Source organism: Pyrgilauda ruficollis, unplaced genomic scaffold, assembly GCF_017590135.1.
Source record: "Pyrgilauda ruficollis isolate IOZ18807 unplaced genomic scaffold, ASM1759013v1 scaffold36, whole genome shotgun sequence".
NCBI classification, from domain to species: domain Eukaryota; kingdom Metazoa; phylum Chordata; class Aves; order Passeriformes; family Passeridae; genus Pyrgilauda; species Pyrgilauda ruficollis.
In genome coordinates, this window is record NW_024525045.1 from 574,275 (window position 1) to 601,398 (window position 27,124).

At 42.4% G+C, this 27,124-nt stretch overlaps 2 protein-coding genes across 10 annotated transcripts in view; both read right to left on the bottom strand.

The window, feature by feature from the left end:
- The window catches only part of ACAP2 (ArfGAP with coiled-coil, ankyrin repeat and PH domains 2), a 59,698-nt gene extending 50,633 nt beyond the window's left edge, over positions 1 to 9,065 (bottom strand). For all 8 annotated transcript variants that reach the window (XR_005955804.1, XR_005955805.1, XM_041475681.1 and 5 more), the window contains exon 1: positions 8,969 to 9,065. Coding sequence is in view for 6 of the 8 variants with exons in the window: in XM_041475681.1 (XP_041331615.1) it covers positions 8,969 to 9,021 (53 nt within the window). In the remaining 2 variants the exon portion in view is untranslated. The remainder of the gene's footprint in view (positions 1 to 8,968) is intronic.
- A 3,999-nt stretch (positions 9,066 to 13,064) lies between these two features.
- Positions 13,065 to 25,801, bottom strand: PPP1R2 (protein phosphatase 1 regulatory inhibitor subunit 2). Of its 2 annotated transcripts, XR_005955806.1 has the most exons (8): positions 25,618 to 25,801; positions 20,958 to 21,065; positions 20,481 to 20,558; positions 20,072 to 20,175; positions 18,737 to 18,916; positions 17,324 to 17,531; positions 15,798 to 15,848; positions 13,065 to 14,513 (listed from the first exon to the last, which is right to left on the bottom strand). XR_005955806.1 is itself a non-coding variant. In XM_041475682.1 (7 exons), exons 1-6 carry the CDS (start codon positions 25,761 to 25,763, stop codon positions 15,844 to 15,846), a joined length of 621 nt encoding a protein of 206 aa, XP_041331616.1. In that variant the 5' UTR covers positions 25,764 to 25,801; the 3' UTR covers positions 13,065 to 14,513; positions 15,798 to 15,843. The 2 variants fall into 2 exon arrangements, 1 of the variants encoding a protein (XP_041331616.1); XM_041475682.1 differs by lacking the exon at positions 17,324 to 17,531.
- Positions 25,802 to 27,124: the final 1,323 nt, after the last annotated feature.

The following is a 27,124-nucleotide window of genomic DNA, read 5'->3' on the forward strand; positions in this document are numbered from 1 at the left end:
AATCAGTCACTTGACAAAAGAAATTAAGTTAAATGAGTACTTTTAAAAAATCATTCTCCACAAACTGGAGATTCTTCTGAAGAATAATCCTGTAGATTTTTTTGAGGAATAATCCCAGAGTAGGTGTGTAAATGTGTGTAGTCTTTTTAAACAGAGTCCAATTTAGCAACAAACTAATTCAGCCAGAAGCTGCATCCTCAATGAAGTATCAGATTCCTCAGTTGTCTTGAACAGTTTTTATCCTTAACAGCAACCCTGTCTGGCAAAGCCAATGCAATTGTTCTATTATTGCTGTGTGCCTTATCTGATCAAACACTGGTATCTATGCACAGATACCAGAATTAGTCAGCTAAAGCACCTTTGGGAATGATAGAGCAGAAACACGTGATTTCCAGGGCACAGGTCACCTTATCCTGACACATATGGCTAAACCAAATCAAGAGCTGCTTGGGATCAAATCTTAATCAAGATTAATAGTTGTAAGGAGCCTAAGCCTAAGATCTGGCTTAGAGGAGGGATGGTACACAGCAGATGAGATGCATTCTCCTTTTCCTGTTTAAGGAAGGGGCCTAGGTCATTATTTACTGAACACTTTCTATAGATAGGAACTCCAACTTTACAGGAATGGTACATGAAGTCTAGGAAAGAGATAAACTACATTTCCAGTTGGCCTGTGAGTCTTTAGAGTGCCTTTTGTTAGTGCCAGTTAAGAATACAAGGCCTAACATTGCTGCACCTACATTATTTTTCTTCTTCACCCATTAGTTCCTATTTGGGTTATCTTAACCCAAAAGTATAATATCAACAGCATGTCTTACAGAACTAATACCATTGTTATAACACCACATGTTCTTTACATTGAAGTTTATCACAAGAATCCAGTCAAATGCTGAGTCTGATTGCTTACACAAAGTACTCAAAACAAAACCCCCCAAACCCCACACAAACTACATCTTTTTATGCCAAAAATTACAAACAGACACCGATTAGTGCCCACAGAGCAGTGGCCTGTGCAGCAAGGGAGTCACTGGAGATCTGGAATCTAGGAAGGCATCAGAGGGCGGGACACGACTTCCAGCACAGACTCACACCAGACCACCTCTGTGCCAAGGAGAGAGATCCCTGTCTGACCACAGGACAGGGACAGAAGAGGCTCAGTGCCTCCCTGGGTAGAGGCCACAGGAGCAGAAACCCAAACCCCATCTCCCAGGTCATATTCCACATCTCTTTTTTGACAGACAGAAAGGATAACATTCATGGTCAGAATTCTGAATACAACACACTCTTCCTTTGTTCCAAAGGATTGAATTCAAATTTCCATCTACAACATGTCATTCTAAATACCAGGACACTAAAATCTATTAAGTGATCTCCAGCATATGTAAGTTATACATATTTTTAACAATAACTACAAGATCACTAAAAATTGAAGACTAGAATATTTCAAATGCACAGAAATGTGTGTTTGATATGCATGTGTTCCTACTTAACATCTGGCACACAGAAAGATGGAAAACTGCAATTGTCTTGCACAGAATATGTTTTTTTAAATTTTAGCAGACTGAAGACATTTCACTACACATGACTACTTCAATTTTTTTGTATTACATCCAACTTAGAAACTTCAAAATCACACCATGCAAATTCTCACTAGCTCTGCTTTATGTTTATCAAGACAAAATCATAAGCAGAGGTCTTCCTTTAATGACTGTTGCTGAAGGTTGATCACAAACTCATGAAATGAAAAGGCAGTTTGTGCATGTGCACCTACTGCCAGATTCTTGTCCAAAACCACAATACAACTCTTTCAATGCCCATTAATATAGCAATGTGAACTAAAATATTATACAAGGGTATTGTGCCTGAATACTACAGTCTAAAAAAATAACAAATAGATAACTTAAAACATCAAAAAGGAATCCTAATTTACAGAAAGACTTATGCCACTAGTATGCCACTTAAACAAGTAAGTCTACCAGCCATCTTCTCTGTTCCAAATCTCCTCTCATTCATAAAAGGAACTTGAAGGAACTATTTTGCAACAAATTATTTTCTTAATCTATCCTTGTGTCTAGTCAATTTGAAAATATATACATGAGATCACTCCATAAATTAGATTTCTCCTCAGCCAGTGCATCACAACAACAACTGATTTGTTCTAGGTCTAAGGCCTGGCTACCTCTAATATTCATAAAGTAAACATTAACCATAAAATCCTTATTCTGCCACATACACAAGGAATCCTCTTGAAAAGATTATCAGGAAGGCAAAACAATGTTTGAGTCTACTGGACTGCTTAAAATTGCCCAGTTTATGATCATAATGATAATACCTACTATTTCTCATGCTCATAATCTAATCTTTTAGTCATGTGAAAGGGTGAAAACAAAACCAGGATTTACATTGCCTCACAGAGAAGTATGGAAAACTCCTGCATGTATTAAAATAACATTACAGTTATTTATCCACACTGATCTGTATGTCCTCCCCATGGTCTTCCATTGCAGACAGTAACTTTAGCCCTTACTTTTGTTACAAATCTGCCACTAGCAAAAGGCAAAGCACCTAAATCAGTACCTAAACTCACAGGAATATCTAAATCTAAAAACAGCAGTATCTGCTCACAGAGATCACAAATGCATTTACACAGTTTAAACTTCTACACGTGTTCTTAAAATGAATTCTGCATGTACAAGTAAGAGGCAAAAAAAAACCCCAAGCAAATCCTGAATTACTCAGCATTTATTCTTCTACTTCCTGCCTATGTAAACATGACACTTCTGCATTTGCATCACCTTGAGATACTAAACTGATCCAGGCAGCAAGGCCTGCATCATCAAGATTAAGGCAAAGGATTCTTGTCTGTAACCAGTAATTTCTGTAACCAATGGAACTCAGACGTTTTCCTTTCCTTTTTTCTTCCAAAACAGGTTACAAGAACAGAGTTTGCTTTAGGAAATTTTTAGAATTATTTACTCTAGTAAAAAGTTAGCAATAATTGAAGCCATATTGTTCACTGCACAAAGTTAGAACGGGAAAAATGCTGACTAAATAATGTGGTTCTGAGTACAAGGTTGTCAAGAAGCTAAGCCTGAAAAAAGATCACAGGACGCTGCAAACATTGCTGAAATCAGCACATTTGCCATTCAGAGGCCAACAGTTTCACAGACATGTACAGTGAAAAAACAGAGCCACCAAAAAGTCCATCTAGCCCAAGACACAGATTTCTATTTTATAGTTGCCACCTTACCAATGAATATCCTATTTACTGACCTTCTTTTCCAGAGATTTCAACATTACTATTCCTCCCCTCCCAAAAAATATAAAACTCCCATCTCCATAACTTTGGTTCTTAATGTAATTACATGAGATGTGCTTAGCCAACATAAAGGAGACACTCCAGGCTAAAGAACCAAACCTCTTCAAATCTATATTTAAAACCTGAAAGGCCATAAGGACTTGTATAATTACGGCTCCATTGCACACACACATAAATAAGCTGTCCTCTAATTCTGCAAGTACTCATTAAAGCTCAGTTGTACAGCCTTAATTAACATCAGCTCTTCAGCAACCATCCTGCTGCTGTGCTAGAACAATGTTATGATAATATGAAGATTTTGTCACTACTTTCACTATAAGCTCCCTTCTCGCTGTGGGGTTTTTTAAAACATTTCCAGATAGAAATGTAAAAAGACCACACTGAGGAAGTTAACATTTTAAGTTCCTATTAGCAATTTGATATATAGTTAAGATTTTTAAGTTTGCTCTTGTTAATGTAAATCATAACCAAACAATAAAGAAAAAGAATCACCATTAATAATCCTATCCTTTGTTATTCATAACTGTGCCAGCCAACTTTTTGTTATTTTAAAAATGTAGGTGCACTAACCAAATTAAGACATCCTGATTTCAGGACATTTCTCTAATCTCCATTAGGAAGGATTGTTAACAATTTACTGCTAAGTTTTTTCGGATACTTTCCGATATTTCAGTGTGAGAATTTTTCAGAGATGTATCTGAGAGTGATCTTCAATGAACATTCTTCATTCTTGACTGATTTCCCTCAAAAAAATGCTCTAACCCTGCACACTACACTCCAACAAATCACCCTTTCTTTAGGTCAATCATTTCTTAATGTACATTTGAAAGGCATAGTTACAAATTTAAAAATAAATCCATTGACTAGAGCCTGAGTAGAACAGGACAGTCACTGCAATCTCCACAAAAGTGCAGAATTAGAAACCTAGAATCAGTTTAACTAAGTTCAACTCCACCAGAGTCCCAGCAGCACGGACAGGGATGTTGTACACGTGTAACTTACCAACACCCCTCCAAGACTGTCCTCCACGTCACTTCAGCTACAAAAAGTACTTCTGCAGTCTCACACAGGAAATTATAAACGTTAACAACCACATAAGTATGAAATATGCTAAATGCAAACTCAAAAGGAAATGCTTGGCAGCTTTTTCTTTTGACTTATTGTATCTTTTTTCCTATTCTTCTGCAATACTTTCCATTCTCCCTCGCCAAGTATGTTACAAACTTGCTTTTCAGTCCCAAACACCAAGGGCAGAAAGCCCAGACCAAACATTTCTTTGGAAATTTGTTCTAAAACAGCTAGGTAAGTCTGAGAAAAACAGATTTTGTATGCAGAGTTCTTGGTCTCACTCCTTTTCACACTTGCCATGTGGCCGAGCTCACCCCCAGGAGCAGCCTCAGTGATTTCAGTGAGCCACACCCACGCAGGTGGGCAGAGCTACAAAGCCAGGCTGCACCCCAGGGGTTTGTTGCCACTCACAGCAGGTAAGGAAGCAGCTGCCCTCCTGCACCCTTCCCACTGGAACTCAGCACTGAAGGGACTGCTCTCCTCATCTTCCTATTTCTACATTTTCTCCAGAAGGTAATAAGCAGACCAAAGCATATGGGTTAGGCATTTTTGATAATTTGTCTGACTGCAACATACTCCAAATAGGTTAAATAAGTTACTTTCTTATATCATTCATAGTTTCAGTAACAAAACGTTTATTACTATTCGGGAAACAGACGCTTAGTGACAAACCATTGGTTACACAGCGCAAAAGTGAGAAAAAATACACCATAAATCTAGAAAGCCAGAAAGTAGCACAAGTGACCTCCTCAACCTGCATCCCCTGGAAAAGCATGAGGTGCAGCTGAGCTGGCCCCACACAGACAGAGCAGGGCCAAAGCCACAGGAGAAGAAAGCCAGCACATAGCAGGGACACCAGTGACAAGCCTGCCACCAGAGCAGGGCTTTAGCTCAGGCAAAATGGAAGACTCAGATGAGTCCCTCTGAAAGGAATACACTATAACCACAGTTATACCCAGAAACTACCCAAAAATACTTCTACTAAGAATGGTAATTGACAACAATTTCATTTATATTTTGATCTGTCTCATTCACCCATCATCTGTTCTGCAGCTGGGGTCTCAGGAAATGAATAGAAATTTAAATGCAAAAAAATTTAAACTTCGGCAACAGTGACAGATAAAGACAAAGAAATTATTTCAAAAACACAGAGCTTTTTATTAAAGTATTTTAAAAGATTGGATCAGCCTGAATGTTTTTGAAGAGAGTTCTACAATTGCACAGATTACAAGCAATAGAATTTTGCTTTTTCTATTATTTGTTGTTTATCAAAATTGTTAACTGCTACTTAGAGCAGCTGTATTTCCACATCACTTAAAATTGCTTCTCCTTTCTAGTAATTTAGTTCCAATGATTCATGTGGTTGCTACAGTGATAACTCATTGAGAAAAAACATTCTATAGGTAGAAGAAGAAAAAATGAAAATGAAACAGCAATGTAGAAGCCTGCTTCATTAAACTCTGAAACTTAAACTCTCATTGTTTAAAGAAGAATTATTTCCCAATGCTATTTGCATATTTAAAAACTACTGCAGGAATGCACGATTATGTACACAGAACTTGCCAGCACAGCTCCGTTCTTATTGTTCAAGGGCTGCTCCTCAGCCAACTTCTTCATTTGATGGGAAGTCATTGACACGAACTGCAAACGCATTTCCTCACCAGATCTTTGGTGTGTCCATGTTTTAGGAGAGAGGATCATGACAGAAAAGCATGTGATTTCAGTGAGACTATTTTCAAAGCAAGTTTAGAAAAAACCCATGACTCCACATTTGCAAAAGTGTGCCTGAACTCATAGCCTTTCCCACCACCTCAAAAATTAGTTTTAAACACCAAGTCTCCAACTACAAACTGATTTGGCATATTTTAAGTTAACAAATCTAGTGATACAATAAGCCATTATTGCTTCAGATTTTGTAATTCAGAGATTTCTTTATCATCTACTGGAGGGTGAAAAAAAACCAGTGTGCCTTGCTATGAAATAACTCATCATACTTGTGATGTGAACCTTTATATTCATTATTATCTAATCACATATCAGCACCTCAACAGCTACAATCCACTGTCCCTTCAAAAGCACTTTAAGCAAGGAAACAGACCTTAGGTTCTTGATTTGGGGCCCAATTAAATCTCAAAGCCAAGAAATATTAATATGAACTTCACAAGAAATAGATAAACAAAAAAGCAGCTGAAGCTGCCTGTAGTAGCATGTTTTGAAAGATTTAAATAGTTCCCCTTGAAAACAGGGATTCAGTGACTCAGGAACTCTGATTCACCCATGTCCTCCCAGTTATCACCACAACCATAAGAAAGTAACCTGTGACATTTCTATTCATTACATACCTCCCAAGAGTTTTATTTAAGAGCTCTGACAGGTATACTGACAGGAAGGACAGAGGCTACACCCTCCTGCTCAGCAAGGTCAGGAGAAAGCTACAGCTCAGCTTTGCTACAAGGAACACAGAGCAAGAAGCTGCTTTATGTCCACACTACCCCCTGCAAGAACACAGGACTGTCACGACCTTGCTCTACATTAGTGTCTCTATCATCCCTCAATAAAACCACTGCAGTAACCTTCATTCAGAAGGTTTCTACTCTTTGGGTTGGGTAATTTAAATGAACACTGAGAATAACCAAAACTGTAACAGCAAATAGCGATGACTAATAATGAAATATATGAACTTTTTCAGAAATACTACAGGAATTCTGCCTAGCAATTTTAACCATTTCCTATAAGGTAAAGGTTGGAAGGATGTTTTGATGGCATCAAGTGATTACACCATAAGGTTTTCTGCAATTTATTCAAAGGTAGTAGTATCAGACTGGGAAAAAGACCATGAGGTACTAGAAGACCCTAACAACTGATTTTCTCCAGTTTCTTTTCCTTGAAGGAAAGTAATCAAGAGGGGCAAAAGGAGAGTGATACAAAGTGAATTCAAATGAACTATATGACTTACCTTGAAAAAACAGCAGCACACTTCTGCTCACAAATTTTAGTCACAACTTCTTGTTTGCTTGAGTGTATTTAGAACTTTAGCAGGTGTGAGTAATTAAAATAATGCAACTACTGGTATAGTTGTGTGGTTAAATTATGCCAATCTACAACTGCGTTGCCACCAAATGGGATGGACCAACACTGAATACAGTTGTCTCAGAATGTATACACACTAGCAAGCACCTCCAGCTCAGGACAAAGTTCTATGAAAGAGCTAAGCCAATGTAAAAGTTGCCAGCTGCCCTAAGGGAGGTCTCACTCTCCACTGCCTTCCTCTAGCCTTCTGGCAGTGAAGTTTCCTCTCTCTACTCCCCATAAGCTTTATTAGGTTTCACAGCCACTGAGATGCTGACACAACTCACTAACCTGGCAGAGAACCATCCAGTCTCCTCTGCCAGGGCACCCAGCACACTGAAGGATCTAACAACACACGTCAGAGTCACCAAAAAACCCGTGGGAGAAGCAGCCAGCGACAAACTGGCAGCAGAGGCAGGAGCAAAGGAGAGAAGAACAGGAACTCCAACTTCTGCCAAGGGTAAGCCATTCAACCAACCTTCCGACTTCCTCTACATCCCAGATACCACAGGATTGCTAAAGCTGATACAAGGAGGAGGCGTGAACATACAGCCAGAGAGCAGAGGAAGAGCAGTACTATTTCCCTCAACATCCAGAGCTCACCACAGAGCCACAGGCACTTGAGATATGAGCTCGCCATGGGACAGGATGGGCACAGCAGTGACACATCATGTCACGGAGCTGTTTGTGTTTCCACCATCGAGCAGGGTAATACCAGGCACAGAAACTGGGTGTATGTAGGCACAGACCAGCCACACATCCCAAAGAGAGGCACAATTATGTTGATTAGATACAACGGTGTAAAATACACATTTGGGTAAAAACATAAGGAAAGACTGAGAGAGATGATGCCTGACATAAGCAGAAATAACCCTACAGCAACGATAGACAACTGGTCACTCGACTGGGGAAAAACAAAGGAGTGTGTGCCTTGCTCTGACAACAGGAAGTAAGACGATACCGAGCTTGTTTGCTACTGGCACCCCAACAGTGGCCACACCGAACACGGACCACGCAACAGACGCAGGCAGGAAACGCTGGGAACTGAAGTGTGAGCACAGCTCTGAAGAACCGAAGACAGACCACCAAAGAGCTGACCTCCTGAGCCCGAGTCTCAGCTGACATTGCTTCGGCTGACCAGCATTCCCCGCACCAGCCGCCCGCCACCATTCACCCCATCTCCTCAAAGGCGTGACCCCAGCACCGCTCCCTGCTCACCGCGCTGCCTCCGCCCGGGCCCAGACCCCGCTCACTGCCCAGCCATTCCCACGTACCGCACACGCTGCCCCTCTTCCTTGCACTTCCCACACGCCCGTCCCCTTCCTCCTCAGAGCCCCCACACCGCGGCAGCAGCCACACAGCCCCTGCCTGCCCCTCCACGCAAGGCCGGCTGCCCACAGCTCGCCAGCACCTGTCACCCCCAGCGCCCGCACAGCCCGGCCCGCGCCGCACACCCCCGGCCCCGCTTCCTGTCCCCCGGCACGACCCCGGCCCGGCCCTTCTCGGCGGCACCTGAAGCGCGGCGAGTCCTTTAGGCACTCCTCGAAGTCCACGGTCACCTTCATGGTGGCGGGGCGCGCCGCTGCCTCCGCTGCTGCGGCTGCTGGCGGTGGTGCGACTGACGGCCCGGGCAGCCAGCAGCGACCGCCCGCGAGGGCGGGGGGCGCCTCGGCCAATCACAACGCTAGAGAGGAGGGCTCAGTAGGCAGAGCGCCCAATAAGCGCGGCCGCTGGGAAGACACAGCCAACCGCCGGCACCGCAGCGATTGCTCCCGCCCCAGCGAGCTCAGAGTGACAGCCGGGGCCACCAATGGGTAGGCGGCCACTCCAATCGGCAGCTCCGTCGCCGCGGCTGCCCGGATCGCTGCGGCCGCAGCCCGGCCCGGCGTTCGCCGCCGTGACGCTGCCTCGGGCGGGCCGGGCCGTGTGGCGCCGGGCCCTGCTCAGCCGGTTGTCGGTACCTGCTTGGTGATTTTTAAATTAAGCTCTTCACTAAACGGGGGGATGTCTCCCTCGGGGCTGAGACACGCGGGGGGCCCGCGCGGGCCCCTGAGCAGTTGTACCGGGGCCAGAGCGGCCGCTGCCGTCAGCCGGGCCCTGCCGTCAGCCCGGCCCAGCCAGCCGCGCCGCGGAGCGGGTCGGGCCGCGGGACGGGCACTGCTCCCTGCGGAGCGGGGCACCAGCGGGAAGAGAGCTCCAGGCCCGCGTGCTCTCCTGTGTGATTCACTTCTAGACAGAGGAAATAACTCGTGGAGGAGACTCAAAGCAGTCTTTGAAGGAGAAACGCAAACCGCAGGTTTTCCTGTCAAGGACTATCAAGTGTGCACGCTTGGGTTTCTTACCGAACCTTTGTCCGAGAATATTTTTTGAACTAGAGCGGATTATATTTTGAAGTAGAGTGACACAGAGTGAACAGGACCATGTTGCAGTCTCCAGTTTGCAGTGAAGGACAGCAGAACATTGTAGATTTCTGATCGTTTAAGAGAATACAGAAAAATCTCTTAACCAGTTAGGTGCTGCTTAATGTTCCCAGATGTAAAACTGACAGACAGGAGCACCAGCCATCCCCACTCCTCAAAAGCAGCGGCAGAGAAGTCGAAGTTGCTATCCAAGTTAGACTTGCCGAAGATGAAGCAGTCACACGTCACAGGCTCCATCCCGCAGTCCCAGGGACGGTGCTGAGAAGCTGGCAGAAGTAGATGGTGCTCACTCTTGCCTCCTCCTGGGGTCTGAGGAGCTGCCATACCTGCTTCCAGTGAGCCCCCTTACCCTCTGCAGCTTTCACACCCTCCCTCACCCCAGCATCTGCACTAAGTTTCACCTCTTGTTTTATCTCTTTTGTTTTTTCATATTCTTCCCATTCTCTCTCCCCCACTTTCTTTCAGCGTTACCCTCCTGTCAACATGGCAGGAGGGGAACATAACTTCTTTCCAAGAAGCTGGCCGTCTGCTGTACCCTTACTGTCCCTTCCTCAGTTAAGGTGTCCTTTCACAGTAGCAGAGGGACACTTGGTTCAGTCAGTTGTGATTTAGGATGTCAGTTTTTTTTTCCTAAGACTAGTGAAATGTCAGAACCAAACTACAAGTTACACAGATGTAACAACTGTATATTTTTGTGAGCTGTCCCTCACCAAAACTAACTACCACTATTTTGATTAGGCATTCAAGTCACACCTGCTCAGGAAAAGCAGCATGTTAATATTTGTATCACTGGGGCTGCAATTATGTTGTGAAATCCACTTTTCAACTGAAGTATGAAATTGAAAAGAGCCCAGCTCTGTTTTGAGGAAGAGTTTTACTTCCTAAGAAATATCTGCTGTTAGTCATTTTCCACTACTCCATGCTTGTGAGTGATGACTCAGTGCTGACCATGAAGACACAGATCAGTTGTGCTTAAATACTACAACACACAAAGAAAAACACCTTGAAAAATGCAACTTTTTCTGTGGTACTATCTTAAGTTCATGACTTAGGTTACCAGATGTACCCTCAGGTCTAGGCAAGCCACCAAATCTGATTGTATGAACAAACCAATTTACATCAAAGTTACAATAAATGAGAGTCATGAGGAAATTACAATATTGGTTTAAGAATTTATCTATGAACACACCTGCAAATTTTAGCTGCCAGTTTCTTCTGAAGAGCTCCAAGAAGCCAAACATTAGTATTAGTGTCATAAGGTAGTAATGAAAACAATGGTTTTATTTATGTTGTGACACTTAACACTGGTTTCAAACAAAATAATTACATGGGTAAGGTGGCATCATAATACCACAAAAAAGCATGTTACAGAAACAAAGAGTTCTGATAAGATGTACAAGTTTCACATGAGAGAGTGAGCTGTGGAAAAAGTATCTGTGGTTTCCATTAATTGTACAAGTTGGTGGGAAAGAAACTATGGACAGAAAAAATAAAACCTATACACATGAGTTAAGGCTCTTATTTGTAAGTGATCTTCCTACTGGAAGCATATTGAAAATGCTTTCTCTAAAGAGGATGCAGCTTGAGGACTTAAACCTGTGCAAGAAGATTCACAATTATGGTGCTGTGGAGCTCACTGTCCAATAAGTAAGCGCTGTGTTTGTTTCCTCTACACCACTCTGTATTGTACACGAGTATTTACCATATGCACCTAAAGACTAAGATGTGCAAGCAAGCTAAGTCCTCATCAAATGCAAAAAGAGAAAACACATTTCTTCGCTTGTCCCCATTCAGCAGGGAACTCTGATATTTCTCAAACAGAGGGAAATCAGACATCCTTTTGTAAAAAAGCTATATGGAGTTTCTGGAGCCACTGCAAAGTAAAACTTGCCCAATTTAGCTTTTAAAATGCATCAAGGTGTAAGCAGAGAAAACCAAGTAAACCAGCCTTTCAGTTAGAAGCAATGTCAGGGATATTGGATTGCACTTCTGCTGAGGAAGACAAAGAAGCACCGTGAACAGAATTTTTGTGAGCACTGAGGAAAATGCAGAGAACAGAGCCTTTAAAAAAAACCCTAACTAAATCGAGTTTCAAAGTAGCATCAAACTTGGAATTCAGGTGCTTGGTGGCACAGGAAAAAGGGAGATCACCCAAGCAGTTCAAAATCACCTGAGTGATGAAGGGACCTACTATACATTATGTGGTTTATTTACAACCATCGTCATGCATTTGTGTACCTCCCTCAAGGATACATACTCCTTTCATTTAGGATTTTGGAAGCCATGACAAGAAAGGTCTTCATTGGAAGTTAGCAAAGTTTGTTTGTTTACTTTGTAAAGTACAAAGCCCTGGTGAGCACCAAATGGCCTTGGACACAAGAAAGTGGGGAGTTAAGGAGAGCAGGACATTAGCTCAGGTAAGATCTGCTGCTGCTGCTGGATTCTACCTTAATTGCAGGTACAAAGTACCCGTGGGTACTCAGCACAAAGTACAAGTGACATGTTCCACAGCTCACAGAGCACACTGGTGTTACCTGCACACACTGCTCACCATGTCCATGCTCAGTCTGACAGCGACAGGGCTTTGCTGAGCACTGCCATGCTCTCAGCAGGATTTCAGTGCCCAGCTGGGGCAGGCCAGGCCAGCAGCTACTCAGTCTGAAATACAGCTCAGTGCACACAAGCCAAAACTCTGAACACTGCAAGCTGGTTTATAAAAGGTACAAACCTAAAGTTCTGAAATGCTATTCTTAGGAGCCAAACTGAAAGCTACAGTAAGTGACTTGACAAGTCAGAAGTATCTAAATGCTTACCCTTTGCCCCTGTTTACTCTATGCAAGTGACCACATTTAATACAAGAAGAAATAGCACTCTGCATGTTGAAAAACTAGCATTACCACACTGGCCAGAATCAAGAGTTCAACTCTTGTAGAAGACCCTACTAATCTCGATTCAGGACCTTAGAAATTAACTAACCCAAAACTGATCACCCTGTTACCTACTGAGGAGAGGAGATAGTTGGGAAAGGCACACTACAAAACACACTTAGCACAACTCACAGATATCTTTGGCAATGCATCCAGTCTAATGAATCATTCCTGTAAAAATCTCAAAGGACAGCATCCTATTGCCTTATTCACTCTCAATATTTCTGGGACTCCAGGAAAGCTCACACTTGAGAATGCATGTAACTGTAAAATAACTTTCATTCCTTTATTCAAACTTCACATATACAGTGGAGAAAAAGACATTTTAAAATAGATCCATATAATTATATGGATTTTTGCAACATATCAAATTCAGATCAAAATTAAGATATACACTGTATTTCATAACCAAGCTAAAGCTTAAGTGTGTACTTTGTTTGTGTAATAAAACCAGGAACTACTCTGAATACTGGAACATTCACCAGTCAAATTCCACGCAGTGGGAAGTTTTTACAGCAATTTGGAGGTGCAGAATCCCTCTTTACAGCTATACAACCACACAGTAAACAAGTATTTGAATTAGGCAGTTTCCCTTCTAGCTTCCAAAAAGCCTTCATTTTACAAAAGCAGTTGCTGCAAGTTGCAATGGACACAGGAAGATTTAGACCAGTGGTTTTCAGTATGGAAGTTGACAACCCCAAAAGAGTAGATCAACAGCAATTATCTTTAATAAAGAACAGCCAGAGCCTAAGCTCAGCACATCTTCAGTCCTGATGTATATTTCCTCGTGGCTGGGTGTTTTTCCTCAGGTGCTAACAGCGCAAACAACTGTTCATGCAACTGGAAAGAACCAAACGTTTGAAACAAGAGCCAGAAGAGTAACAGTGGATGTGATTTTAAGAGAAAAGCTGGAGGGAATTTTTGTGTTCTCACAATAAGCCAGAGAGAGCTCCACAAACCAACCAGTCCTGATGGAAGAGGTTATGACAGTTAAATGCAAAGTTCAAATTAGCCGTTTCCAGTGTAAAAACACTCCCTCCACTAGATGTTAGTACTGCTTTAGTCAGAAACTAACAACCGACTGCAAACACCGCTCTTAAGAAATAACACAGCTCTTGTTCTAAAGACTGGGAAAGTGCAGGCAAAAACGTACTGAAATCTAGATTAACAGGTCAACACTTTACAAAAAAAAAGTTGTAGGACTTGAATAATCCCTTTTTAAACTGCTTAACACATCTGATAAATAGCTTACATGTCAATCTGATATACGCTGTACTGTTTGGCTCTTGAATCCCAAAACTTTGCATATGAGACACCACATCTAGAACACTCTCAAATAAATAGTGTAAAACCAAAAGATAGTGAGTGTTTCAAAGCAAGAGTAACAGTACATCACGCAAGATAATCAGCGCTATACATACAGGGAATGCCATTCTGGTTGAACAAATTATGAAGCAGTATTCTCCATGAAATACTAGGCACAAGAATAAATCAATTAAGACAGTGTTTTCTGCCTAATGGACAAGTCTAAAATTAACATTCTTGGCAATACGACATTGTAACTGATATGCTTCTTAACATTTAAGAGCCTTAATTGCAAAAATCATGAAGCGATGTTTATATTTGTGTCTTTGACAAGCAGTTACAGTTCTGGACAGATTTCTTCTATGCTGTGTGCTCCACTTTCCAGCTGGTCACGAGTAACATGTGCTGCATAAGAAAGATTATAAAAAATAGATAATTCTTCACACCCATTCAGTATTTTCACAACACACACAAATATCCTCCTCAAACCATCTTTGCTTCTCCAAAGATAATGTTTGCCAACCCATCTTAGCAATGTATAAGCTTTTAGTTGTAGAGTACAGAAATGTCTAAAACAGTTATTTGACCGTCATGCTCTAAGGAGAAGGCCAGCACCACTGTTGTGCACACCAAGCACTGTGTGCTCAGCCCCCCAGAACTGGGAGGATTTAACTCAGGTGCTTAGAACTAACAGATAAGGTTCCTGAAACACCAGCAAACATAGTACTTGCCACATCATGAGGCACTTGAAATAAAAAACCCCCAAGTTTATACAGGAAGGAGTACAGTTGTGTGTTTTCAGGAAGTTGTTAACTCATGCTTTTGAGCAAAAGCACTGCAATAAATCAGAGCAAACTCCTCCTCAGTGCTGATCAAAGAATACCTCATCAAAATGATAATATTCTTTTTAAAAAGCCAGTTAGGCTTGGGCATGAGTTAGATTTGGTAACAAGAGTTTAACAAGCAAAAATGCACAGTTAACCAGTTAACCAGCAGAGCTGATTGCTGTGTGCTCCCAGCCTTCTCACTTAATTCATCTTTAGGGTGATGCTTGCCCTGGTTAAGAAAACATATTCTGTATCTACCAAAGGCCAAAGGGCACACCCAGTCAGTGACAGCTCAGCTGCTGGGTGCCATCTGAGCAGGGTTAGCAGAGCAATGCAGCTAAATGAACCAGAGGAAGAGAACAATAGTCTTACTGCTTGTCAATTGAACTGCTATAGACAACACCCTCTGGCTGATACTTTTGTGTAGCAGAAGACAGGTCTGCACTGAAATCATCATGCTTAAATTTACCTACATCAGGAATATTTCCTTCAGTGATTTCAAAGAGCATTTCTAAAGGGAAAATTTTTATGGAGAGAAACAAAGGTCACTTCTGCTGGCAAAGTCTATTTATGTTATTCATGGAGTCATAAATAGCAAGTAGCCAGAGAAGGTGAAATGCTGAAGCAAGAAAATTTAGAATCATAGAATGGTTTGGGTTAGAAAGAACCTTATAGGACATCCAGCTCCAAGACCCCTGCAACATGCAGTCTATTACAACTTATACTTTCTTTTCCACAAAAGAGCTTGGCTGCTGGAATCCATACACATGGCTACTTGAGGCAAGAAAGGAATGATCCACCCATTTAAAACACTTGGTAGCCACAATGGAGACAGGAGCAAAAATATACAAAGAGTTCTCACCATCACTGACTGGACTGGCCATCTTCATTTCAATCAGCAAGAAATCTCAGTCTGTAACCAAGAAGTGCAACTTGTATTAGTGGACCTGGTAGTACCTGACAGGAGCCTCCTTAAACCTGCTCTAAGTCTTTAGCCCATTCTTGGAAAGCAGAGTGTAGAGACTAGAAGTGTATGGTTAGTTTTACTCAAATACAAACCAGACAGAATTAGAGGGTAGAAAGAAACATCAGATAAGAGAAGCACAGAATCTGTAAGGGTTCTTCCTGGATAGAAAAAATTCCAAGTGAGAAGAGGTTCTCAAATTGGCTGAAAAACAACCCAGGAGCCAGTGGAACCCCAGAGTCACAACTGACCACTAAGAAATGCCTCTTATGTCACATCTTTACCTGCAACAATCATCAGTACTACAGAAGTCATGTTACTCCATTGGAATAAAAGGACATTGCATGGCAGCTCTTGCTCACATAGACTGACTGGCATAATAGCTGAGTGGCAGCCACATCATCTCATGATCTCCACAACTTCCCAAGAACTCAAGTCAAATGGAAGAATTTATAAAAATATAGCTACAATACGACATGCAGAAAACCCAGGACATTTTCATTGAAGTTAAAAGCAAGCATCAGTGCTGTTAGTCAGTTTAACAGAGTGATGCCAAATAAGCTATTGCAAAAATCAACTCCTGTATCAGCCAGTACAAGAGTAAGGAAACCCTCCCTTTTCTGCTCTAGACAAAAGCATTTTAAAATACAATTTCAAGTCAAAGAGCTCTTTCAAAGTTATCCAGGTGAATAATCTTTCTATATACTGTTCTCAGGAACATGAATATTAATAGGATTTTGATTTCCTTCTGCAAAGGAAACAGCCCAATTTTTAAATATTCAAGTGCTTAATGTAAAAGCACAGCATGAACAAAAGTACAGTGACCAAAACCACAAGTAGCAAGTGTTAAAGCCATCTATTTGAGAAACCTTCTGTAGCTCCAATTAACATTTATGAATAAGGAGATTCTTCTGTGGCCTCAGAATACAGATGAAAGCAATAAATAATGTAATCTCAAAAAAGTTATTTCAGTAAAACTTTGACATTAACACAGCTGTGTGCTGAACATTTCTCATCTCAGTGTAGGAATTTCTTAAAATGTGGGCAGTGACAGAAGACTGGTTCATTAACATTTTTGTTCATATCCCATCATCCTTTGCCCAACCCTGTCTCATAATCCATCTGAGGGCATTCAATTCACCACCTGCTACAAAAGTGAGACCAGTACTTAACCTCAGAAGAACTGATCAAGGACAGGGATTAAAGGCTGTGATGGCTGATATAGCGATTAGGAGATAACAAAACATGAAGGTTTAAGCAGAATGATAGAGAAGTGAAGAATTGAGAACTACATCAGCTTAATGGAAAGCATTTCTATATGCTATGGTGTGGAGGTAAACCAGTTAGTTAACGGGTTGCTACACTGGCAGACAGTTACATTTATGGAATCTATTAGCCATGAGCAGTCTAAAATTGATAATTACCAGTTGTGGCTCTGAAGCTGGTTATGAGGAAGGTGGAATGGACTTCAACAATAGAGATGGAAAAATGCTGCAAAGGTCTGCCTTCTTTCCAGTGGTGAATGCAGCTGGGGAGCGGAGTTGCCTCCGTTTTACAGCAGAGTGCAGAGAGATGGCAGCTTCAGGCCATGCAGAAGGCTCATACGGTTGGCTATTGCAGCCCTCCTTTCCCCTGGAGAGTGAAGTTCTAGTAAATAGCCATTATAAGGCCTATGTTCAGTTACTGGATAAAGTCAGTCCAGTAATGGGTCTCAGACACATATACCAAATGACCCTTTCAGAGCAATTGTGAAGGAATTAGTCCTCCTGTAGTAAATAACAGGATGAAAATGTGCAATCTACAGAACTTAAACACGCAACTTTGCAAATCTCCTTTTTATTGCGTGGGATATAAATTAATTTTAGATGAGCTCCTAGTTCACATGGTTGTGAAAAGCAGATGTGAACCAAGTTAAACCCATGCAGCATCTTCCCAAATCTGCAGACCATGCTAATGTCTCATAGCTTTGCCAACCACAGATGAACAAGGCTTACAGACTTCACTGCCACCAGTCTCATGAGCAACAGATGTATGGTTTATGTCAAAAATTTATTCAAAGTGCTGTTACATAAAGAGGTGGGGAGTGAACTGTAATTATTCACCAGAATACCACTGCAGAAGTCTAAGACTTTTCACCCAGAGAGAAGTTTAAAGATGAAAGAGAAGGTGTCAGCCTCTATAGCTTTAGGAGTTTCCTATGAAGAGACAGCCCTGAAACAGGTTCCAGCAACAGTTCCCACTTAAACATCCCAGACTTTCTTCCAGTAGCTGCACTGAGAGTCTTACCCCATACAATAGCAATGAACATTTCTGCTCAAGGACAAGTCTGTATTGAAGGCCTAACAGCAGTTTTACATTACAGTGTTTTTCCTCAGGAAGATAAATACAGTCCTTCCAACAAGGAGGAAACATTGATGGTAATCTCCCATTGCTGGCTACAGGATGGATTGGGAGCAGAATAGGAAATGACCCACAACAAAAAGCCAGGCTCTACCATGTGGCCATTAAAGTGTTCGGTACAAGACAGATCCTCCTTTAAAAGGGATGCTGGCAACTTCACTACCCAAAGTCAGTTACGTTGGGGAAATGGTAAGAAGCGGAAATGTTTGTTTTTCTGTTATGCCACAACAAACAAAAGCCTACATGCTGTTTGTCAACACTGAGTTTTTGTTCCATGCTACAAATCTACCTATCAAGACAGAGTGCAACCTTACTCATGGAGTGTTACATACATACTGTACTCCTTCTAATCATCTCACACCTGAGTATATTCATTTCCCAACAGCTCAAAGGGCCACCAGTACTTACAGGTGCTTTTTAACTAATCAGTAGCTCACCATGTTCGGTAGCTTCTGTATTCATTGTTTCTACATCTGCAGCATCACGCATCTCTTCATCCTCATCATCTTCCTCTTCTTCACCATGTAGTTCTTTTGCAATGAGCTGCCTTGCCAGCTTGATGTTTCTTCCTTCATTGTAGTGCATTTTTCTCTTCATTTCAAACTGTTTCTTTTTCTCTGTGGGCAAACAAATGAAAATAGTTGTTCCTTCCCTTAAAAAAAAAATTAACATATCTTCTTCGAAGAGGAACTCACCGAATAAAAATTATTGTCTTCAAGCAGTGGAATGTTCTTTTAAAATGAGTCTGACTTACAAAAAGGATAATAACTGGAATCTCATAAGCACTTTTATAAGAACCTGTCTGCAACTAAGAGCAAGTCTGAACCAAGAGAAGCATCTGGTAAAAGTACACAAAACTCCAAAGTTTCACAAGCCTTGTTTCTAAGTAAACTCAAGGACAAATTGAGACATACTGCTGGAATAGAAGATGAACTTTTGCAGATGTGTGGTTTGACTCCTGGCTAGCCACCAAAGGTCAGTTATGAGAGATATATTTACCACATGTAGAAGAAAATATTTTCCACTTTCCTCATGGCCTGAAGCCAGCTCTGCTCCATATATTAAACATCAGCATATCCAGCAGTAATGTATTGTAACTCAAGTAAATTTTGCTTACTGCCAGCCCCAGCGCTTTGCTCTTCTCCTACCTTGAGTATAGCAAGGTTTCACACTCAAAGTTAAAGCCAGGCAATTTGAGAAGCACCAGCTAGATAATACAAGCCTGAAACCTTAGAAGTATTGCTCTTTCACTGTTCCCTGAAAACATTCTAGTCCAAGTTAACATGAAACAACATCTCTGTTAAAGATGCTATTTGTTTGGAATAACTGTAGACTTCCTAGTCCATCCATCCACCAATTGCTTTGAGAACTACAAAAATATAATCTGTACATTTACAAGCAATTAGCAGCATTTTATTTGTAGTTGTACTCATTTAATTACATCTACCTGAAATATGTTCAATTTAAGAACTATTCCTTCAACCCCAAACCAGAACTTCTTATTTGAGGTGTTTTAGCAAGAATTCCCATATCTTAAGCTTGTATACAGGGAGGCAGCCAACAACAGCAAATTCCTGTTTATGTGTAGATCCCAAACCAAACATTCTGACTAGAAACAAGCAGTGTATTTGTTCAAACACTATTTATCTTTATTTTCAAATCACAACATTTTTCTGATAGCACTTCTTCTTTGCAAATATTTCTTACAGAAAACCTGAAACTATTTGTAGGAAAAGAGTCTAAACAAAAGAAAGAAAACAACTTATGCCTACCCCGTTCTTCAGGTGTTAATTCTTCATCCTCATCCTCCTCCTCACTGCTTTCTTCTTGCCTTGCTATAATCTTGGGCCCTCTACCTTCAGCTGCAGCTGCCAGTCTACATAAATCATGCAATACAAAATGCTGAAACAGCAAGTTTTTCACTATTTAAAATACATGACATTTCAGAATACTCATACAAGCAGCTTTGTTTATTATTTTTGCCATATTTGTATGTAGTAACAACATGCAAGAGGTTTGAATTACCAGTAGCACTATCAAACACTGAAAACCACCTAATCTGACAATAGCAAAAATGCAGCTTCTAGAGAAACCCTCAACAGCTTTCCAAAAAGAAAATCTACCCCAGGAAAGAGCAGATTATCTTCACATTTAGTCAGTTTTTATTATTATAATACTTACTTTTTACTCAACACATCTGCTCTTAAGGGCTCATATTCTGAATCACTCACTGGATCCTCATCATCTTCTCCTCTCATGCTTGGAGGGCAAACAAAAAGTAGCCTCTTTTAGTAATTTGCTTGACTTTGTAGTTTGCTCAAGAAAACAGGCAAAACCTTACAACACTCAGTTAAAAGACTCCTTTAATGCTTTAAAAGCTTTCCAAATCAACTTTAAATATTGATACGACATTATATTCTAGTACTGAAAAAAAATTAAATCAGTAGAAGTCAGACTTATTTATTCCACTCAAAGGCTAAAGCCTGCTAGAACAAACCTCTCAGACTGTTCTCCTTATTTAGAAGCTTTGTAGATCTGAGTATGTTGCATACACCCAGCAGGCCTGCACAGTAATACTACATCACCCACAAAGTAAATTTGGCTCTAAACCCACAATTCCACCTGGCAGCACACAGACCAACACTAGAGCAAGCGTACCTGTGGTAGGGAGTACTTGGCTCATCAATTTTCATCAAGCCATAATCTTTGCCTGCAGGGTGGTATGTAGCTATGATGTTCATTTCATCCCACTTCTGGGATTTTTTACTGAAATATAAAAAGAAAATTGAATTTTCTTATATTCTAAAACAACTAGTTCTGCTTTACCAGAGAAGGAATTTTTAAAACATCATCTGATCTCTACTACATACTAAGCACAAAAAATAGTTATGACATACATGTTCAAAGTATGACTATTAAATACTGCTCTGTACATACTTAAGTCATAACAAATTATCAGTGCAACTTCATTGCCCTAAAAAGCCACAATAGCTAAACAAACTCAATTATCTATAAACATATTCTTATTAATATAATTCAGAGACTCCTGGTCTTGTTCAATGACTGTCTTGTGAACTGTTTGATTTTACAGTAACTTGTAAAAAGAGAATTCTTCTCCTTATTGCAACCCACAAGACTTCAACAAAACCCCATACCTTTGAGTTCACCTCTGCTGAAGGAGCTGGAATGATTATTAGCAAAACTGTTACATAAACAGTAGCTACCAACAAATCCCCTCCTGCAGTGAAATAAGTAGCATAGAACAAGCTGATTATTAATACTGCTTTTGTCATCCTAAATTGGAATAATAAGCCAAGTGATTCACAGCTATAATTAAGCCGAGGGAGTTTCACATTTTATACAGACAGGCACCAGTGAGGCTACATTATCTAGAATTTTCTTAGTCAACCAGAAAATGTACCGTTTTATGTATATTTGAAGAAACTAAAGCTCACCCACCACAAAATATATAAGCCACCAGAAAAGCAATTGCCTTGTGGCCAGAGAAAGAGCCATTCCCACCCTGATCTAAAAGCCAGAAAAAATGTTTAATCAACACAAACCACCATGTTCCACATTTTCTCTAAAAACGTTACTGCAAACTTCATAGAAGGTGGTCTTTTCCTTAGGTTAAGCCAGTAAATTCAATTTCATAATAATACAAAAATTGTACTAATTCATATATACTTGTTGTAAATTATTAGTTAAGGAAGCAAACATTACATGACTTCGTGGGTTTTGTGGGGGTTTTTGTTTCTTTGGGGTGGTTGTTGTTTGGGTTTTTTTGGGGGGTGGGAGGGGGCAGTTGGCTGGAAGATTTCCACTAACTGCTCTTGTTCAAACACAGACCGCTCCAATAACAGATCTGAAAGATATATTCAATCTCAATAACACAAGTGCTCTTAGGCAGAATAACATCTGTAAAACAAACTTGATAAAGCAAGATTCCAAGCACAAAGTACATTCTACATTTACAGGATAACTACATAATACAATGTGAGAGAAAAAAATCTAAAGAGAGAAAAAAAAAAGATGTGGGGGTTGATGCTGAATCCTACATGCCACAGGCTTACACTCTAGAAATTAATACAAATTGAATGATCTCAATCCCCTCAGCACACAGCAGCCAGTGCCAAGGTCTCATGTTCGAGGCTTCAGGTCCATTTAATCATTTTGTGCAAACACAAGGACTGCAGCATAAGCGGACAACACGTGAGTCAGATCGTGGCTCTGGCAGGGCGGGGAGTCATGAGCTTCATGATGACAAAGCAAGAGCTCTGCTCTAGGAATGCCACTCATTCAAAACTGCCTGGTTAGGAGTCGAAAAATCCCCAGTTTACCCAGTTTAACACAGCCTAAAGTTCTTCCATGACCAACACAAGATGCTCATTATGTTGCACAGTGAGGAATTTTACCAGCCAGAGCACTTAGACAATGGTACATAGGGTACACAGCCGCTGTAAAGAGACAGAGCTCAGCTGACAGGGAAATCCAACAGATGGGAGACATTCCCTTCACATGCCTTGTGCTCACTTGCCCAGAGCACATCGAGGTTTATAGCCCAGGCTCACAACTCCACCTAATAATAATACTGGCAACCTTGGAACAATCCCTTTGGCATGCACTGTGCTGGAAATCAGACAGCCCACACTGAGCAAGTCAGTGAGTCATGAATAAAAGACTGAACAAGTTTTTAGTGGCTTAGCTTTTCACACTTATTTTTTTAAACTCAGATTCCAACACTAAAAGCCTTGGCTGTGAAACACCTCCCAAAGCACAACTTGAAGTTCACCTAGGGGGGAAAAAAGTCATTAGTGGCAAAGAGACAAACATGTCATTTCACTCCTGCTTTTAAAAAGCCCTCCCAGGAGAATGACTAAGTGCTCTGAAAACCCACACCTCCCCTGGTTGTTTCCAATTTTGCATGCTTAGGCATGTCTGCACAGCACAACACTAATGACATGGCTTAGGACCATCAAAGAAAAATGCATCCTGACACCCCTTCAGACACAGAAATAGGAAATCTAATCTTCCTTAGGAAAATGAGATTTGAAAAATCTCGTAAGTGCTCATTTCTATGTTCTCACATCTTTAAAAATATACAACAACTTCACTTGACGTCACACCAGTTGGTGTGGACAGACAAGAAGTTTCAGCAGCAGTAACAGCCAAGGAACACTTCTCACACCTCCCTTGCTCTTGCCATAGCAGACTCACCTCTTCCAACACAGCTGCTTGTGCACACACACACTTCCACAATTCCTTCGTAAAATATCACATCTACTCGCTCACATGCTCTTACGGGGGTCTGAAGGCAAAAAATACACTACCCCAGTGTGTATGCCAAGAACACATCTGCCACTAAACCACAATCTCAGCTCTTAGGATGCAGTTCCAGTGGTGTCCCAATCTCTCAAGCTTCCTTCTTGCATCATATTTTCATTAAGGAAATTTTCCAAACAATGTTACCATCACTAAGAGCAGCACAAGGTCAGTAATGATGCAAGTACATGAGAGCTCTGAACATCGTGCTTTAAAAGATGACAGCTGACACAATGAGCTCTTTCATCTACAGATATTTTTAAAGATCTTCAGACCTGATTTTCAATATTAGAAATAAGCAGAAGAATTAAGAAAACAGCTACGTGAATTTATTAACTAATCTTCAGTCTCAAAGGAATATCACAACTGTACTGCTTATCATTCTTCTAAAACCAAATTTGTTTTGCTGAAATCAGAAATACCACTGATATATTGATACATTGGCAACCAAAAATAATACCTGCACAGAAACCAGCTTTATATACCCTGTACTGATCTTTCCAGGAAATTTTCTAATGCAGCCTGCCAGGTTTAGCCAATATCTTTCAACTTGCAAGGCAATTTCAGAATTAATCTGACTTTATTGGCTGATGTTGATAAATAGGAAATAGAAGCTGGACTCTAGCCCACTAACTACTTCCCAAGAAATTACTGTGTGCAATAACCAATATACCATACACTCATCATTCATACTCCAATTTCTACTCATTTTTCAAGATGGTACAAAAGAAACTGCAGAAAATTAAACACAGGCTACTAACAGCCAGTTGTAATTTATGTCTGGTGTGGTGCTAAACACATCAAGCTCCATATTAGAGCTAAGGAAAAGAAAAATCACATTTGTGTAACATACTGCTACTTACCTGTTTAAAAAACATCATCTCATTCATTCAGTTGACTTTTTTCTCCGGAAAGCAGGAGCAGCTAACACAAGCAACACTGCAACCAAAAAGCTCTTCTTTCTTACCTTCCTGACTTTAGACTACATTCATGACTTAACTAGGCAAAGATGAAAGGAGTATTACCATAATAAAAAAAAACCGACCAGCATGACCATGTCGTTTTATCATTACTTCTCTCCTTGCAATACTGAATAAGGTGCCAAAAAAAGAAAACTGTCCAAAGCAAATTTGTAAAGACTGAGTTCAGGTCAAACCTTGCTCATCATAACTTGATGGAGAACCAGAGCAAGGGCAAGCAGCACATGCTGGGAGCATCAGGAAAAGTGTAGGATTCTTAGCCATCAAGGACAGGTGCTGGCCAGCTGAAGACCACTTCTGGCATATCTGGACTAACTAGGCATGTTACAATTAAACCAAGATTTTCATGCACAAACCACAAGGCTGTGCGCATTCTCAAGTGTGAGATTTTCACGGGTGGCTCCTGCCCAACCGAGAATACATCTTGATGATGTTTCAGCCCAGGAGAGGTCCCCTCTCCAGGGACATGCCTTTGATTACAAGAAATGAGCTGCCTATGAGAGGGCTGAGAATAAACCAAGCGCATTTCCCAAACTGTGAGCTATCCTCGTAGCATCGGTAAAACCCTTTGTGAGCTGCCACACTTAGCAGGTGACAGCCACTCCTCGGCAGAAGCCACGGCGACAGCTCCCGCCGGCCTCATGCGAGCGGCGCTCCGCGCCTCCGCTCAGGTGCACGCCCGGCATCCCCCGGCTCCCGGCGGAGCTCCGGCCCGGCAGGAGCTGCCACTGCCGGACCCCGGCATCCCCCGGCTCCCGGCGGAGCTCCGGCCCGGCAGGAGCTGCCACTGCCGGATCCCCAGCGCCGAGCGGAGCCGAGCTCCGGGCCCGCCGCCGCACGGGGGCACGGCACGGACCCCCGGGCAGCAGCATCCCCGGGCACGGGGCGAAGCAGCAGCTCTGGCTGGAGACGCCGCCCGGCTGATCCCGCTCCGCGGGCCCCTCGAAGGAGCAGGCCGGCCGGAGGGAGGCCCTACGGGGACCCGCCGCCGCCCACCACCACCTCCGGGGCCTCACCCTTGCTCGTCCTCGTCGCAGGCCTGGCTGGGCTGTCGCGCCCCCACGACCGCTCCCGACGAAGCCTTGCTGCCGCTCTTCTTCAGGATGCCCTTGATGGGCCCCCGCCCCGTCGCCGAGGCGTCCGGTACCGACGGCTCCTCCATGGCCGCGCCGCCCGTCCGGCTCCGCCGCCGCCGCCGCCGCCGCGAACCACTCGAGGGTGATGCACACAGGGACAGAGGGACACACGGACATGGCAGGGACACGGACACACAGACACACGGACATGGCAGGGACACGGACACAGATACACGGACACGGGGACACAGGGGGACACAGGCACAGAGATACAGGGACACACAAGCACACAGACACAGAATCACGGAATCGGTCGGGTCAGGGGTCACATTGCACAGGATTGTGTCCAGATTGTTCTTGAATATGCCCAGTGATGGAAACTTCACAGCCTCTCAGGGCAATCTGTTCTAGTGCTCCATCACCCGCACAGTAAAGAAATTCTTCCTCATGTTCAGGTGAAATTTCCTGTGCATCAGTTGCTGCCTATTGCCTCTCATCCTCGTGGTTGGCACTACTGAGAAGAGCCTGGCTCCATCTTCTTGGCATCTCCCGTTCAGATCCATACCCGCTTTGATGAGGACACACGGACACACAGGTCTGCCGTGTGTGCTGCCCTGGGGGTGTCTGCACATCCCCGGAGCTCCTGGGGCTGCGTGGGGCTTGTGCCTGTTTGGCACTCCCAGCCACTCGAGGGTTTTGCCCGTGCAGGGTGTCCCACGCGTGTGCTGGAGCGCTGGGGACAGCAGCTGGCACGTGGCAGGGCAGGCTCAGCTGTGCTGCCATGTCCCCGAGCTCTCTGTGCTGCCATGTGGAGATGCCCCCGGCACAACGTGCTTGCCAGAGCAGCCCAGGTTTGTCATGGTCTCTGTGGCACAACGAAGGAGCCAGCGTGGTCTCCAGAGGGCCCAGGCATGGCAGGGGTTTGTCTCTGAGTGAAACATTTCCATTTCTCAGCCGCGCCTGGAGAGCCCAGTTCCCAGCCAGATCCAGGGGCAGTGCTTGCCCTGCCCATGGGGCTGCAGGTTCCCACCCCTAGGGCTCAGTGGGCCGTGCCATGGGCTTGCATCACACAGAATGAGGGCTACAGCAGCACCATCCATGTGAGAAGGAAAATAGGAACCCGATGAAGCAGTGATTAAATTATTACACCCAGAATCTGACACGCTTGGGAACAACCGTGCAGTTGTTTGTATCCTGGCATGTCCATCATCCTTATAGCCTGAAAAGTCGGGTGGAGTGTTTAATTCTGTGTCACAGGAACTGTGGCATTAGGATTTGAAAGTTTAAAGGATAATGACTTAAACATGGCAGTTGTTTCTGGTCCCTCCCATCCTGGCCTCCTCTGACTGGTAAAGATTAGTGACTGGAGATTTGAAAGTTTAAAGGATAATAAATGACTTAAACATGGCAGTTGTTTTTGGTCCCTCCCATCCTGGCCTCCTCTGAC

Excerpts from the sequence above, each read along its gene's own strand:
- PPP1R2 (XM_041475682.1), bottom strand. The coding sequence starts at position 25,763 with ATGGAGGAGCCGTCGGTACCGGACGCCTCGGCGACGGGGCGGGGGCCC. Across the intron at positions 20,176-20,480 it reads GCAGATGTGTTGAGTAAAAA|ACTGGCAGCTGCAGCTGAAG; the intron begins GTAAGTATTATA and ends TGATTTATGTAG. Across the intron at positions 18,917-20,071 it reads ATTAACACCTGAAGAACGGG|AGAAAAAGAAACAGTTTGAA; the intron begins GTAGGCATAAGT and ends GTTTGCCCACAG.